Source organism: Cottoperca gobio, chromosome 11 (genome assembly GCF_900634415.1).
Source record: "Cottoperca gobio chromosome 11, fCotGob3.1, whole genome shotgun sequence".
NCBI lineage: Eukaryota > Metazoa > Chordata > Actinopteri > Perciformes > Bovichtidae > Cottoperca > Cottoperca gobio.
In genome coordinates this window covers 2,061,056-2,078,146 of record NC_041365.1, presented here as the reverse complement: position 1 = coordinate 2,078,146, position 17,091 = coordinate 2,061,056, and the positions used below count along the sequence as shown (strand labels likewise).

The 17,091-nt window shown below is 41.2% G+C and overlaps 1 protein-coding gene and 1 pseudogene across 2 annotated transcripts; both read right to left on the bottom strand.

The window, feature by feature from the left end:
- Positions 1–43: 43 nt before the first annotated feature.
- LOC115015810 (coagulation factor XI-like) lies at positions 44–5,870 on the bottom strand. Of its 2 annotated transcripts, XM_029443380.1 has the most exons (9): positions 4,260–5,870; positions 4,016–4,172; positions 3,249–3,358; positions 2,993–3,155; positions 2,048–2,166; positions 1,825–1,957; positions 1,553–1,659; positions 456–615; positions 44–286 (listed from the first exon to the last, which is right to left on the bottom strand). In XM_029443380.1, exons 1-9 carry the CDS (start codon positions 4,318–4,320, stop codon positions 184–186), a joined length of 1,113 nt encoding a protein of 370 aa, XP_029299240.1. In that variant the 5' UTR covers positions 4,321–5,870; the 3' UTR covers positions 44–183. The 2 variants fall into 2 exon arrangements, with proteins under 2 accessions (XP_029299240.1, XP_029299239.1); XM_029443379.1 differs by having other exon boundaries at positions 4,016–5,870.
- A 954-nt stretch (positions 5,871–6,824) lies between these two features.
- Positions 6,825–12,940, bottom strand: LOC115015595 (glutathione S-transferase A-like; annotated as a pseudogene).
- Positions 12,941–17,091: the final 4,151 nt, after the last annotated feature.

Below are 17,091 nucleotides of genomic sequence, written 5' to 3'. Positions count from 1 at the left end.
AAAGGACCGTGTGAATACTGAGTTTCAAATGAATAAAGCAGGCTGAAAGAAAACTGATGGTTTTGTTTTATTGCTCGTTTACACACACACACACACAAATGGTATCAACGACAGCTTTAATAGCAATCGAATGAAAGTAAAACCAACAGACCAAGTATGAAACATGCATGTGAGTGAAGCACTCTACACACAGGTCCTCAGTTGGAAGCCCGATACAACATTGGCCAGTTTGGTAATTCTCGGAGGAGCAGACATGGTGATGGCCCGCTTGAGATAGCAGCGACGCCTAGAAGACAAACAGAATCTTAATGTACTATAAATACAGCGGTTGTCAAATAGTAGTGGGGCTACAATAGTGCGTGACAATTACATGTCACATGATTTCCAAGTATTGCTGGTATACGTGCAGTTCAGAAAAATTGACATTTTGCATGCTTACATAAAGAATACTGTACCTGTAGTCATGACGAGAGGAGGTTTTCTTAATATAGCTGTAAAACTGGCAGGTAGAATCCTCATTACATTTCCCCTGACATATGTCTGCATCGTCCACCAGCTCAAAGCGAATGTCAGAAAATGGGAAATCGACTCCTTCATGAGCCACCTTAACCCAGTCTGTTAGCAGGGAGGAACAGGGTTAAACTACATGAAAAATTGAAATGGTTAAAATGATAGATGGATAAAGATTCTTGTCTAAATTCCAGTCTTTGTAATATTGAATTTCATAACTATATAAAAAGGATTCTTATCTAAACTCGATGTGCGAGAAAATTGACTATCATTTCTGAACAATGCTGCCATTCAGTTATAGTTTTCTTAAATACAATGAAACATGACAAGAAAAAGTCCAACTTTGGCACAACATCTTAATTTCACAGGTTTTTCTGACATTCCATTAATGTTTTTAGATTTGGACTTCTAATGAAAGGCTTCAATTCTTAGTGTAGACTAAGTAAGTAAGACTTGAAGTCTACAGCCATGAGACATCAGTCATGAAAAGTACACATCATCCTGTGGGGAGTGAGTGTGTACTAAATTTCATGGCAACCCATTCATAATTGTTGAGACATTTCACTCAACTCGAAGGTCAGGGGATCACAAAGTCTTTAGGAAGCATCATCTGGGAACCATGCATGTCAGCAGAAAATGTTATGTCCATCCATAATTAACGTAGGTTATCTAGAAAATGTTTTCATAGCTTACCGTTAGAAAGCCTTTCCGATTTCTATACCCTCTTTTTTTAAAAGCTACCAGACTCCTTTGATAAAAGTCATATTACCTTGCAGAACTACCTCTGTCCTGATCGGTTAGTTTGTTTGCGTTATTGTGTGACTTTAGGATAATTAGCAAATTTGTGGTGGCGTTGTGAGATCCATCTACTGTAGTTAATACACTGACTGCATGTAATGACTGATGTATAAGTAACTCATAAAACACAATCTGAACCATCCCTTTAAATGATTGAGTTAGTTGAGCCACAAACCCAAAGTAGTTCAGATGGTCTACTGAAAGCATGTCCTTTAAGTGTTTAGCGTTAATTAGTAATACATACTGTCATCCGGCTGACAGAAGCGTGATGGTAACCCAGATGTGGTTCCTTCTTTAGCCACGGTCACCATTTCATTGTTGTTGTTCTTCAGGTTACAACTGAAGACATTCCTGCAAAAAATTTTTTTTTTTTTTTTTTTATTAAGGAAAGAGAAGAAAATATAGTAGAGAAGAGGTATGACTGAAAAAGAAACCCAAATATTTAACCATATCAGGACAGTTAAGATACTTTTTTTCCCCTAGGATAGATAGATAGATAGATAGATATACGACTACCTGTCAAAAGAGAAGTAGGTGCAGGATGGATGAGCAAAGCACAATGCCTGACAGTGTCCAGGAGAGGCAGCAGGAAGAACCATGAGGTCGTTTCCAGGTATGCCAGTGTTTGGAAAAAGCTTGCCCTCACATGCTGTACAAAATATGATAAAAACAATAAGAAAGCATGTTTAAAAATGTGCATGCTTTTTTCCTAATGCTTCTGCTATGACTGCTTGTGTACCTGTCTTAGACTGTCGAGTTATTTGTATGTTGTGGGAGAATCCAGATACTGCACCAGTCTGTTTTTCAACAACGGGAGTCACTGGTATCGACCAGCTGAATTTAAGGTGGCACTTGTACCTAAAACAGAACATGAAATAACATAGTTAGGACATTGTAGAGCCTGTGCCACGTCACCACCCTGCAGGTGCCAGAGCAAAATCTGACCTCTCATTGGTTGAATTAAATCTTAAAATCTCCAGGTTCCAGCACTGTTGATACATCCAGTGCATCAGATGGTGAGTGTAACAAACAGAGACTGTATAAGAAATGGCTGTCTTCACCGTGACGTCACCCATTGGTTTGTGGCCTATGGTTTTAAAGCCTTGAGTTTGGCATTTTGGGGGTCGCCATCTTTTATTTTTAGTACCAGAAGTGACACGAGAGGGTGGAGCAAAGTACAACCGAACGGTAAACAAGACATTTTAAGGCGACGAAAATGTTACAATTAACTTTCATGAACTGAAAACACACTGAACGGGTTAAAGTTGTAAGACAACAACAAGGAGAGCACCAAGACTGGCCAACACCATGGTAGCGACCTTTCAATTACAAGATAGCCTAGGCCTAAATCATGCCCTGCTTTATCGTCTATTTTACTCTAAATGGGACCAGCATTTACAAAATGAACATCATGCTGTATTGAAGAATATTTTAAGCTAGCTATTGAGACTGTAAAAATGTTTACTGAGGTTATAAATCAAGTGAGAAGTCAGGTCATTTTCTCATAGAAGACTATACAATCAGACTTCTTGTGCAACCAGGAGTCGCCCCCTGCTGGCCATTATAGAGAATGCTGTTTTAAGACACCTCCACATTGGCTTCACTTTCAGACCCAGAGGTTGCCACTTGGTAACAACTAGTGGGAGACAATAAAGCAATGTTACATTATGTGATCTACTTTTACCTGATCTTCTCTGGTGTGAATAACTCATTTACAAAAGTAAAGAACTGACAGCCAGGGTCCTGAGTGCAGGCTCTCTGGCACTCCTCATAGTCTGCTGTGAACAAAGACCGGTAGTCTGCCCCAGGGAAGTCCACGTTGTTGTACACCTTAGGCAGACAAGGCTCTGTGAGACAGAGAGTAAAAGGAGAGTGTTACCATGCAGCACTAATTAACTTATGGCTCTCATAATGGTTTAAGACTGTTGTTGGAAGCATACGTAGTTCTGTGGTGCAGGTGTTGAGAGAAAATCCTGAGGTGACACCCAACAGTGGAGTCCGGACATTGGGCTGTCCGGTGGGAGTGGTCTTGAGGTAGCAGTAGAAGTGCCTGCAGAGAGGGGCAGATTTATTTGTGTCCTTGATTTAAAACTTTTTTAAATCAGAAAAGGAAAGAGGGTCGTCACAGTTGTAATTGTGATTGTTTGCACTTATTGTAAATCGCTTTGGACAAAGGCATCAGCTAAATGAAATGTAATGCAACAAAAACAAATAGTAAGACAAATGACCCATGAAGTACCCATGAAAATGACAAAAGAAGAAAATACAGTAGTTTAATACCTCTAATATATGGCTGTGAAAGAGTTTAGATGGTTTGTTTTTTCATTTACATTGCTATTTGCATCCAAAAAACAACTTTAAATGAATAAAAGTTATGTGACATTAGGAATTGGAATTGTGGTCCAGCCGTCCTATTTTCCCATGAGAATTACGCAATAAGCAAATACAGCAGTTAAATATCTCTACTGTACAGCTATGAAAGATCTTAGATGATAATCTGCAAGTTTGTTCTTTCATTCACATTACATTTTGCATCCATCAAAAACAAAATGTAAAATAAAGTTTTTGTGAAATTGAGGTCCAGCTTTTCCATTTTTAGAGTTCACATTTTATTTTCACTTCCCCGTTTTCTGAAAAATATGTTACTATTCACAAAAACGCATTACTTACAATATTTGTAATCACATGTGTACTGCTTGTTTTGTACCTGTTATCTCTGGTCCAGTCAGCCCGGATAAAGGTAAAGAAGAGACAGGAGGGGTGCTGGGTGCAAAGCTGCTGACAGTGGTCAACATCAGGAGAGTAGAAAAATTTGATGTCGGTTCCCGGGAAATCCATATTCTCCAAAAGCTGTGTACTACAGTCTAAAGAAATGTGCATGTAGAAATATATATAATACATTCTGCCATTTAGAAGTGTTGAGGTTACAATATATAATGTATGTGTATTACCTTGACCCAAGGAGAGGCTGCAGAGAGACAGCAGAACCACCAAATTCAAATATGTTCCCATCTTCTCAGTTTCAAAGCCGATAAAGATTCTTGAAGCACAGCTGCAGTGAAAGAGCTGGTTCTGCAACTGCAGCTTGGTCAAAGGTCTATTTAACAATTTAACCGTGGCAGTTTTAAAGGCAGTTCTTTAGAAATGATGACCGGTCAGATCTATTGGCTTTTTCAAAGTCCAGATTAGTCAACATTTGGATGTTTTAGCATCAAGACCTTGGAACAATGTTCTGTTTACTTTTGTTCTGCTAACTGTCACAGACATTCATCGTATAGTCTCCTGGTTATATTGTCTCTTTAAAGTTTTTGTTTGTCCTTACAGTGACTGACCCTGTGTTTTCTCCACGGTTGTAATACACATGTCATATGTCTTTGTGCGTTTGTTCTTATTTGTTAGACAGAAATGTGTACTACGTGCAGTCCTGCCCGAGCAGCTCTACTGTAGATCTGCCCTGTGTTTCTGTACTGGGTGTCAGATACTTGTAACACATATTGGTGCAGGTTATCTGTCCTTTCAGCTGAAACTGATTCTGTTGAATACTTTTGACTTCGACTAGACAACTTTCTTCTAACTTCTATATTTGTTAATTTTTTACCAGAAGGTGATTTATTTTAGAATTAACACCACACTGACTTACTCCTTACTTCAAGTGGACAGAAAATGTGATTTTGCTATTCTATCATTAGTATGCCATTTTTATGACCTGTGGAATTCTGCCACGCTTATTGCTTGAGCAGCATGATTTAACAAAGTTATTATCCTCCAGAGACCCCGGCAATTCATGTATGTCCTCTGTGGGAGACATGAGCACTTTATTTCACACACCATGCATGCTGGTTGAGTCCTGATATACTGTGAAAAGCATATCCTTGGCTTTCTAGATATGTAACACACATGCGGGGTCTGTCCTTCAGAGAGTTATAGTATGCTGCCAGTTTAGGGGATCACTCTTCACAAAACCTATTTTTGTTAAAAGGGAGAAAAGTACTTTCCTGCTCCGAAAGAGCTTGATGCCTAGAAGACAAATAAAGAGTTAGGACCAGATTATTATGCTTGTGGGCAGTTCTGACAACCACAATACTCACGTCAGCTGCTGAAGAGGGCTACATTTATTTGCCATTATCCCTATTAACCATAATACATAAATGTAAGCTATGATGGATGGCTACACAAGAGCTAGCTAAAATATATAGTTGCATCTGATTTAAAGAACTAGTTCAACATATTGGAAAATATACTTTGTTCGCTATTTTGAAATCCATATTCTCCAAAAGCTGTGTACTACATTCTAAAGAAATGCACATGAACAAATATATATACAGCTCTGGAAAACAATTAAGAAACCACTCCAAGTCTTTCTTAAATCAGCTTTTTTTACATGTTTGGCAGCCATTCCATTCCAGTTTATGTTGAATTCCAACACAAGCACACCTCATTCTACTTAATGAGGTACTGATTAGGCCAGGGGTCGGGAACCTTTTTTGCTGGGAGAGCCATAAAAGCCAAATATTTTTAAATGTATTTCCTTGAGAGCCATATATTTAATAAAATCCGAGTACTAAAAGCGGTATCAGTGTTTCACCTACCATTGTCCAAAAAGCTTACAAAAATACAAAAAGTAAAAAGTAAACTGAAAAGACAAACCAGGATGACACGGGGAGCACGAGGAAGCACAAGGAGACATCTGCAAGGGTGACACTTAGATGACGATCTGACAAGGAACACTGGGAAAGAAAGGGATATATACACACAGACACTAAACGAGGGGAACAAGACACAGCTGGGGAGAGAAGCTAAAACACAAGGGCAAGGTGAACGGACACAGGAGGAACAAAGCAACAATGACAGAGAGAAAACACACAGACAGCAAGTACAACTAGACATGACATAAGGGGGAGTGAACACTTCAAAATAAAACAGGATATACAAAAATCACAATTGCAGTGGTCTCTTAATTTGTTCCAGAGCTGTATATATATAAATATATATATATATATATATATATTTAAAAAAAATACTTGTAAGTGTTCAAGTTACAATATATAATGTATGTGTGTATTACCTTGACCCAAGGAGAGGCTGCAGAGAGACAACAGAACCACCAAATTCAAATATGTTTCCATCTTCTCAGTTTGGAAGCCAATAAAGATTCTTGAAACTCAGCTGAAAGACTTGTTTCTCTAACTGCAGATTGGTCAAAGGTCTGTTTCACAAACTAATGTATACCGTGACAGTTTTAAAGGCAGTTATTTACAAATTAGGACCAGTCAGGTCTATTGGCTTTTTCAAAGTCCAGATTATTTTTGGATATCAAGACCTTGGAACAATGTTCTGTTTACTTGTGCTCTGCTAACTGCTAATTCCTCATATAGTCTCCTAGTTATATTTTGTCTCTTTAAAGTTGTTGTTTGGCCTTACAGTGACTGACCCTGTGTTTTCTCCACAGTTGTAATACACATGTCTAATGTATTTGTGCTTTTGTTCTTATCTGGTAGACAGAAATGTTTTGACACTGTTTTGAAAGAGCGAGTGAAGATTGTTCAATTTTATTGAGGGAGAGTCAGAATTTGAGCTGTCAGGAGATGAGGAAGAGAGCCAGGCAGTAAAGCAGTGTTTAACAGAGCAATCAAAGCTGAAAGTCATGTTTTTTAATGTTTTGTTTGGAGCACAACAAGAATGATCTGCAGTTCAAGCCACAAACACATCATGTAAAAGAAATTAACATCCACAGTAGGAGCAATACATTTTCTTTTTTTAATGCAGCCAGCTAAAGTAGTTCAATGCAAAGAGTGGTGCCACATTACCACAAGAGAAACAGTTCCATTGTGTCGGCTGATGTCTGTATGAATCTCATATGTCTTTCAGTAGGTCCTCTCCCTGTGGGTTCTCCAGCCAGGTCGGAGGCCAGCTGGCTTTGATGCTGGGTCTGTCCTTCAGAAAGTTATAGTATGCTGCCAGGTTAGGGTAACGCTCTTCCCAAGATCTACTAAAAAAAAGAAAATGTAAAAAAAAAAAGGGAGAAAAGTTGCTGTGATTTTCAAATGACAAAATGTATTTTCCATGTATGCTCCTTGGTGATCAATGCATTCATTTAGTCAACCAGCTTAATACTTTTCAGTGATTTAATACACATACCCATGACGGTAGAAATAAACGACGCTTGGAAAAAATATCACATCCGCCAGTGAAAAGTTCTTTCCTGCCACGAAAGGGCCTGATGCCTAGAAGACAAATACAGAGTTAATGCCAGATTCTTGTACTTGTGAGCAGATCTGACAACCACAATACTCATGTCAGCTGCTGAAGAGTGCTGCATTTATTTTTCCATTATCCCGATTAACCATAATACATAAATGTAAGCTATGATGGATGGCTATACAGTAGCTAGCTAAAATATTTAGTTGCATCTGCCTTAAATAACTAATTCAACATATTGGAAAATACACTGCTATTTTTTGCCAACAGTTAGATTAGAAGATCTGTATACGGGTCCGTTCTATGGGAGCAGCCATTTAGCTTAGCTTAACAAACAACATTGAAAAACAGCTAGACTGGCTCTGTCCAAAAGCTACCACAATTCACCAACCAGCACCTCTAAAGCTCACAAATTAACATGTTATATATAGCCTATATATATTATTTTTGTGCAATTTGTTATTTTCAGAAAGAGCAAGACAGGCCGTTTTCCCCTATGTCTCCAGTCTTCTTGCTAAGGTAAGCTAACTATCTGCTGGTGGTAGCTTTGTGGGTCATTCCAGAATTGGAGGAGATTTCATGTCCCACATATAAACAAATCTAATAATTCATGCCCAAAAGCTAAACCATGCACTTGTTGTTTTAAATAGACTTGTATTGAGACAAAATGTATATAAAGTTGCAGAAAAAGTCGTTTCAAAATATTATTTAAAATATCAAATAGCTCTAAAACCCCCTAAAATAGCATTTTTCTCTTGTCCCAGCTTCTTGGTGACCAACTTGCATCTCAAATATAACATTTAATATAGGGTTTTTATTTACTTTTGTTGGTATTATTCTTTTGATATATGTCTCTTGTAATGGTAAAATAATTTTTTTAAATCATAAACATATTTTAAATAACAGTCATTTTACACTGAAAGTGTGTCCCACAACATGCGCGCTACCCTGTTACCGAAACCTTTTTAGCTTGGCAGAAGAAGTGAAAAAACTGTTAGTCACATGACACAGAGGAAATGACATCAGCAAGTCATATGCTACTACCATGGGTAGACCAAAGGTAAGTCCTCCCTTTTATTTTTTAATATATTTCCAATCTTTTCACCCTTGATGGAGTGTGGCACTCACACAAACACAACCCTGTTACTCACATTATGAGACTAAAACAAATTAATTTCAAACATATATTTCTTTAGTTAGATATCTAAGTGTCCATTCCTTGACAGTAGCATTACATTGTGCAGCTAGCATTAATTCCTGAGGTAAAAGCTAAAATTAATGTTGATTTGCAACCCTGTTGCTTGCAACCCTGTTACTGTAACAGGGTTGACATTCAGTAACAGGGTTGATTTCCTTCAGTTTACTCTATTATTTATAATAAAATGTCATGTGTTTTTATAATTTAGCATAATATAATGTTTTAAATCTATCCATCGTCTACCGCTTAGCCGGGGTCGGGTCGCGGGGACAGCAGCTACAGTAGGGAACCCCAAACCCCTTTTCCGGGCCACATCCGCCAGCTCCGATTGGGAGATCCTGAGGCGTTCCCAGGCCAGTGAGGAGATATAATCTCTCCACCGAGTCCTGGGTCTTGCTAGTTCCGGTTCCTCCTAGCTGGACGTGCCTGGAACACCTCCCTAGGGAGGCACCCAGGTGGCATCCTTACTAGATGACCGAACCACCTTAACTGGCTCCGTTCAACGCAAAGGAGCAGCGGCTCTACTCCGGGTCTCTCACGGATGGCTGACCTTCTCACCCTATCTCTAAGGGAGACGCCAGCCACCCGTCTGAGAAAACCCATTTTGGCCGCTTGTACCCGCAATCTCGTTCTTTCGGTCATGAGCCAGCCTTCATGACCATAGGTGAGGGTAGGAAGGAAAAGCGCCCGTTAGATCGAGAACTTTGCCTTATGGCTCAGCTCTCTTTTCGTCACAATGGTGCGGTAAAGCGAATGCAATACCGCCCCCGCTGCTCCGATTCTCTGGCCAATCTCTCGCTCCATTGTCCCCTCTCACGCGAACAAGAACTCAAGGTACTTGAACTCCTTCACAGGCTCATTTCCTAGCCAGAGTAGGCAATCCACTGGTTTCCTGCTGAAAACCATGGCCTCAGATTTTGAGGTGCTGATCCTCATCCCAACCGCCTCACACTCGGCTGCGAACCGATCCAGTGACTGCTGAAGGTTACAGATTGATGATGCTCCTCAGGCGACCGAACTGCAACCCCTCTCCTCCACGACTGCGCCTCGATATCCTGACCATGAATATCACAAACAGGATTGGTGATAAAGCGCAGCCCTGGCGGAGGCCAACATCCACTGGGAACGAGTCCGACTTACTGCCGAGTATCCGGACACAACTCTCGTTTTGGGCGTACAGGGATTGGATGGCCCTCAGAAGTGACCCCCCACTCCATATTCCTGCAGCACCTCCCAAAGTATCATCCGGGGGACCCGGTCATACGCCTTCTCCAGATACACAAAACACATGTAGACCGGTTGAGCGTACTCCCAGGCCCCCTCCAGGATCCAATCCAGCACCTTGGAATAGACTTTACCAGGGAGGCTGAGAAGTGTGATACCCCTATAGTTGGCACACACTCTCTGGTCCCCCTTTTTGAATAGGGGAACCACCACCCCGGTTTGCCACCCCCTAGGCACTCTCCCAGACTTCCACGCAATAATGACGAGGCGTGTTCACCAAGACAGCCCCTCCACACCCAAAGCCTTCAGCATTTCTGGACGCATCTCATCAACCCCTGGGGCCTTTCCACTGTGGAGTTGTTTGACTACCTCAGTGAACTCCATGTTTTATATTTGTCCAGTGTATATTTGAATATATTCAGTTTGTTGTTGTGTTGACATGTTTTTTATGTATCATTGATACTGTTCCTGTTAATCCTTCATTGGAAAATATATATAACATATTATCAAACAACATTTCTGTGGTCCTGAGTATTTATTTGTCACATTTATGTCATGATCTACAACCAAAAGTAATGTAGCCATTCAACCCTGTTACTTTACGCAACCCTGTTACTCTAATTTCAACCCTATTACTATTTTTTATTATTATTATTTACTGTTAAAATAACCATAAATGTTTTTTTACAGCTCACAAAAGTTTAAACTAATGTCCTTTTAATAGCTTGATTAATTATATGCATAATGTATTTGAGCAAATATTTCAAATTAAATACTGAAATTGGTAAAAAGAAACAATGACAATTGAAAAGTTGGGCAAGATTGATTAAAAAAGCTACTTAAATTAACATTAAACCAGTTTTATCCAAAACTACATGAGTATTTAATGTAAATGTGACTTTCTTTACTTAATAGTTAAGAGTTTTATTGAAGAATGTTTTCAAAAATACCTTGTTCTGCTTAATGAGTATGTGTCACATGGTTGCACAAAACATGGCACACAACAAATAAAACGTCTAATCACTTCTTTTGATTGTTTATTATCTGTTTTTCCAAAATACATAATAAAAAAAAAATCAAATAAAAGGTTAATTTTTCAAAAGTGTTGATGTTTAAATTGTCCTCCAATTCTGAAATGACCCTTGTAATTACTCTACAGACATGAATGGTATTAGTCAAACTCAGAAATAAATTAAAAAAGGGTAACCCAAATTGCAGCTGCTCATACAGAACAACATTCCAAACATGCAATTGCAGTGTTAGTTCAACAAACTCTGGGCAATTGTCACTTCATTTAAAATCCTTCCTCTGCAGCTCTGTATATTTTGTCTCATGTGTTTGAGGGTATAGTATTTATACATTTACCTTCTCCAGGTATCCCTCCCACAGCTTAACCTCAGCACTCATATCCTCTGTTTCTCTTCACAGCAGAGTCGTGTCTCTCTGCCTCCGGGACCTTTCGGGTGTCCTCTTTGTTGGCTGCCCTCGGAGTCAGAAGTATGAGAGATAAAATGTATCCACTTCTTTTAGGAACATACACTCCAACATTGTGCAAATTGCTTTCATTTCCCTTTCAGTTGAGGGTGGAGTCAGTCAGGACAGTATCAAACTGTAAAAGTGGCTCAAGTAAAGTTTTATGCAGCCTAGTTAGAAAACACTATGTTTACTGAATTGCATTTCTGCTTTTGCACGAGTCCAATGTAATTAACGTGGAATGCTGCTCTCTTTATTTTGCACTCCAAAAACTGATGTACGCCGTCTCATGACTGAGCTTTGCATGCAAGCTATTCTGAACATATGATCCTTTGTGGGATTATTATTTTGACCTTTCATTACCTCTTTTAAAAAAGGGTGCACCACATAGACTTAATGCATGGTACCATGCATTAACTACGTGAATGCGCAGCTCATTAGTGCTTGGTGTGCGTGTGTCAGGACCCTTGGGGGGGGGGGAGTTGACGTTGAGCTCCCTCTGAGGAGATTGACTGAAAACATGAAGTCTCAGAGGTTTAAAAAAAAAAAAGGGTGGCAGTTTGGTGTACCGTGTATGTTGCCAAGAGCATTGTAGTTGAAAGTCCCATAAGGAAGAACTCGGAATGGCAACAATATCGGCTTAGTCATGAAGTTTTTACTGAAAAAAAGATGTGGTAGCCTGGTTAGTTTTTAACAACTAAATCCAAGTGGCTCAGATGTAACGACAATTTATTGTTATAGTAAACATGCAGGATTTACAGGGTCAACAGCTACGTTTTAGTTTGAAAAACAGTAAAATACTTCAACGTTGCTTGTCAGGGTTAACATACCCATTTTCTTGTGGAAGTCGAGACACTCAAATATGTGCTGGTACATCAATGCTTGCTCAGCTGGGCAGTCAGATCAGCTTGTTTCCCTGGGAAAACTGGCTCTGTTGTTGGAGACATGGAAAGAGCAACCATTATGATCACAGAGGCACAGCGCTCCAGATGCTTTTCCTCTGGAGGTGTCAAGTGTCTGTTGTCAATGAGGCATTGTTGAAATCACAGCACAATTAACCCACCTACTTATTAACTCCTTGGTGTTATATTGCTGCATTACATTTTAACTAGGTGCCCGAGTTCCACACTTGGGCCAATATCTTACCTCCAGGTACATGCAGGCAGCGTAGGAATCATTCAGGACATAGTTTTTATGTTTGAAGGAAGGAAGCTTTGAGAAAGAGAGAGTGGAATAAAAACATTGTTATTTTTAAAATGAATATAAATGTATGCATATTAGGAAAAAGCAGATTCACACTATTACAGGAATTGTATTGTGTCTAGGTAATATTTTAAGTGAACTTACCTGTCCCCTGGGATTCATGTCCATGACTTCCTTTGACTTGTGCTCCATTTTCTCAAACGAAAGCATTTTTTGGTTGTAGCCCTGCAGGTTCTTCTCCTCCAAAACGATCATGATCCTCCAGCAGGGAGGAGAGCCGGAGCCCCACAGCAGAGTCATGTCCTTGGCCATTGTTTCAGAGTGAACTGCAGCACCTGAACTTGTCAGTAGTGTTGGGAGAAGTTGTGAGTGAAGTTGGAACATGTCAGATGCATGCTTATATAGCAAGCTCCAGACCTTTGAATCCATTGGTGGAATTAAGTCCCATCCCATTTTTGTGTTATAACTAAAGATCTGTGACTCAAGACATTTAAGAAAGTTCACACCCTCCCCCCCCTTCTGTTACATCAAGGAACATGATGTTATATTGAAAGTCTGCATATTTCAGCAACTACATTAAACTAATCTAATGTGGCAGCTGCATGTATCTAGAGGCATTAGTGAAGTCACATATGAGAAGCAGAGACTTCTTACTACTCTTTGATCTCAGCCACGAAGAATTGTCATGAGGGCAAAAAGTGGAAAGAAACATGAATTCCACACAGAAATAATAATAATAATAATAATAATAATAATAATAATAGATTTTGTTGTGCAGTGATGGGGACTTATAATAATTATACACTGAAATTGTAAATAACAATCACCCTATTAACTGAAGTTAGTCCTTTATACTAAATAGTAATTTTATTATAGCTTTCCAACAAACATTATTTATAAAATATTATCTTGGTTTATTGTTATTATTTTTAAACTGTTCCTGCAGTGATTTAATTCACTATTACCTGGTGCATGTTTTTTCGGCATCCTGAAATTTCACTATTGAAAACTCACAGTGACATTTTTCACTCACCTCTGCACACAGAGAAAACACCAGCTCGGGCACTTTCATTCAAGCTAAACAATCAAGTTGCTACTGTATGAATAGACACCACCTATCTAATTTATCACTACATTTGAGCATTAAAAAACTATTAGCCACTCCAAAAATGCTCATGTATAATTAGCAGTTTCTTTGTGCCTCTTTCTCTGAGTCGCTTAGTCTGCATTCAAAAGACAACTTGTTGCATAAAAGACAGCTGCAGAAATCACATGGAAAGCATTTTGCTGACGCCTCTACCTTCCAGCGGTTTGACTTTAAGTGAGTGCATAGGTGACATTCCACCCCTTCATGTCGTTTCACGTCCAATCTGTAATTCTTGCAGTTCAATATACAAGTGCAGGAAAAAATGTCCCTTATTTTGAAATTCCAATGTTGACAGGTATGCCCTAACTGTAATCTTTATCGAAGAGGAAAGTCTTTAGTCTGCTCTTAAATGTGGAGAGGGTGTCTGCCTCCCAAACACAAACTGGGAGCTGGTTCCACAGTAGAGGAGGTTGATAGCTGAAGGCTCTGGCTCCCATTGTACTTTTAGAGACTCTAGGAACTACAAGTAACTCTGCATTCCGGGAACGCAAAGCTCTAATTGGGTTATAAGGTACTATGAGATCTTTAATATAAGCTGGAGTCTGATCATTTATTGCTTTGTAGGTCAAGAGAAGGAATTGAAAATTCTAGAGGCCAAATTAATGCCATCCAGAGTTACTATGTCATTGGAAAATGTGTTTTGAAGGCCTTTGGGGACAAGTATAACTTCATTTTTTTTCTGTGTTTATCAAAAGGTTTCTGGACACCTAAGTTTCTATGTCCTTAAGGCATGCTTAAAGTTCAGCTAATTGGTTTCATCTGCTTTGATTAATGCAATTGGGTATCATCCTCATAACAATGAAACAATAAAATGGAGTGGTGTGGTGTGGTGACCCACTGGGAACATAGACATTCACTGAACACTATGAGAGGAGATACGTCTCCTTTAAGACTGTTGGGAAGTAAACGTTCGACTTGACAACTTGTCTACCGTCTCCTCGTTTCTACGCACGCCCACATTGGTGACCCTGAACGCTGAGAGAAATCATGCTTGAAGCAAACGGTAATGCAGCGCCGGTAGGAGCTCTGGCTAACGTCTACGCCGCAACGATTAAGTTGCCTGAGTTCTGGCAGCACAGCCCCCAGCCGTGGTTTCAACACATTGAAGCCCAGTTCCAACTGAGAGGAATAACTCAGGACGCTACCAGATACTTTCATGTGGTAGCGGCGCTGGAGCGGCGCTGGATGCTGCGACAACGGCGCGGGCGATGGGGCTGCTGGAGGATCCATCGATGGAAGACAAGTAAATTGCTCTCAAAACACTCCTTTTAAGAACGTTCGAGCTGTCGGAGATGGAGAAGTTGGACCGTCTGTTGTCGCTCACCGGACTTGGCGACAGCAAACAGTTCGAGTTGATGGAGAGGATGTTGGCTGTTTTGGGCTCGGCGGATCCCGCTTTTCTGTTTACCCACATTTTTCCACATGGATTATGGTACTATCACAACAGGTTTGGAACCAAGGCCAAACAGTGTCGCCCGCCATGCACTTTCAGCAACCAGGGAAACTCCAGGGCCAGCGCTTGTTAACGGCCATGAGCACTGGCGGGGACAGCAGGCTGTTGTTTATTAGGGACGATGTGTCGAGCCGGCGGCTGCTGGTCGACTCGGGTGCTCAGCGCAGCATCCTCCCTGCATCAGCTGCGGACACCATGGCTGGCGAATATGGCCCCCCGATGGATGCCGCTAATGGTACACCTATACGCACCTACTCCACCAGGTACTTGGAGGTGTGTTTCAGTGGGCGGAGTTTTGGCTGGAACTTCATCATGGCCGTGGTGTCGGTTCCCCTCCTAGGCGCTGATTTTTTGTGGGCTTTTAACTTACTGGTGGACGTTACGAATTGTCAACTCATCGATGCTGTTTCATTCTCTACATACCCGTGCACGCCCGGAGGTGCGGGAACGCTCGGCCTGTCCAACATGCTTGCCGCCGGAGACTCGTATCAATGCCTCCTCGCAGAGTTTCCGGACTTCCGCTGCCTGAATAACATTACGACCATGTTTTTGATGCCATTCATAGCCTTTCGCACCCAGGAGTGAAGGCGTCCACTAAGCTAGTGGGGGCTAAGTTTGTCCGGGCCAGCCGCTCTGCGGGCCAGCCTCACAGATGGCGGCTGGGTCAACCGACTCCCATGGGTCATGCTTGGCCTTCGCTCTGCCCCCATGGAGGACCTCCAGGCCTCATCTGCGGAGCTAGTTTACGGACAGCCGCTTCGGGTCCCGGGTGAGTTTCTTCCGGATGCTGCGGCTCCCTGGTCTGCTAAATCACAACGAACGGTGCTCCGGGAAGGTGCTGGTGACTTTGCTCCTATCCCCACTTCTCACCACTGCCTCTTTTCGTCCTATGTCCCCAAGGATCTTCAGTCGGCCACCTATGTTTTTATTCGCCATGATGACCACTGTACTCCCTTGCAGCCTCCCTACGATGGCCCCTTTTGCGTACCGACCGTCTCAAACCTGCCCATTTGGACCTGGACAGGCCGGTTGAGCTGGCCGTGCCCCCCCCTGCCAGACCCCGGTCTCCCATCCCTGCACCTTCACACGTGAAGCGCAATCGGTTGGACGCCCACTCCGCCCCCCGCCGGGTGGGCCCTTTCACTTTTGACTGTTCGGCGGTTTAGTTTCTTGTTTCAGTTCTAGTGAATTCTTGGGGGGCCTGTGTGGTGACCCACTGGGAACATAGACATTCACTGAACACTATGAGAGGAGATATGTCTCCTTTCAGACAGGTAACCCAGGAGATTGCTGGGAGATGTTAAGAGTTAACGGAAGTGAGAAATGTACCAGTTGTTATTGTTTACCTGTCGTGAATGTTGTGGTTGGAGGCTTGACTACTGCCGCTGTATCGCTGTTCATGTTGGGAAGTAAACGTGAGACTTGACAACTTGTCTACCGTCTCCTCGTTTCTACGCACGCCCACAGTGGTTCCTTATATTTCCCAAAGGAAGCATATATAAAAAGGTGAATAGAATCGGTCCAAGTACAGAACCTTGCGGTACTTCATGACTGACTTAGCCTGGCATGGAGGATTCATCGTTAACGCGTACAAACTGAGATCGCTCAGATAATGGGACTTAAACCAGCTTAGTGCGGTTCCTTTTATGCAAATGAAAGGTTATGTAGTACAATGTCATGGTCAGTGTCAAAAGCAGCATTGGGGGTCTAGCAAGACAGAGACAAGTCATTTGTCCAACCCTGCATGCAATACATGTAAAGGAGGCAGAGGAATAGCTAAACATGAAAGGAGAGATGCAATCGCTAGCTGCAGTAGCTAACGAGGAGTCTAAACAACTGGATTTAGTAAGAGAGTCGCTAAGATCCGGCCTCCTGTGTGGCTCCGCC

What these genes read in the sequence shown, in the direction of transcription:
- LOC115015810 (XM_029443379.1), bottom strand. Translation starts at nt 4,320, where the DNA reads ATGGGAACATATTTGAATTTGGTGGTTCTGCTGTCTCTCTGCAGCCTC. An exon ending in TTCACACCAGAGAAGATCAG is followed by an intron (nt 2,167 to 2,992) that starts GTAAAAGTAGAT and finishes GTTCTGTTTTAG; the next exon opens with GTACAAGTGCCACCTTAAAT. An exon ending in AACTCGACAGTCTAAGACAG is followed by an intron (nt 1,958 to 2,047) that starts GTACACAAGCAG and finishes TATTTTGTACAG; the next exon opens with CATGTGAGGGCAAGCTTTTT.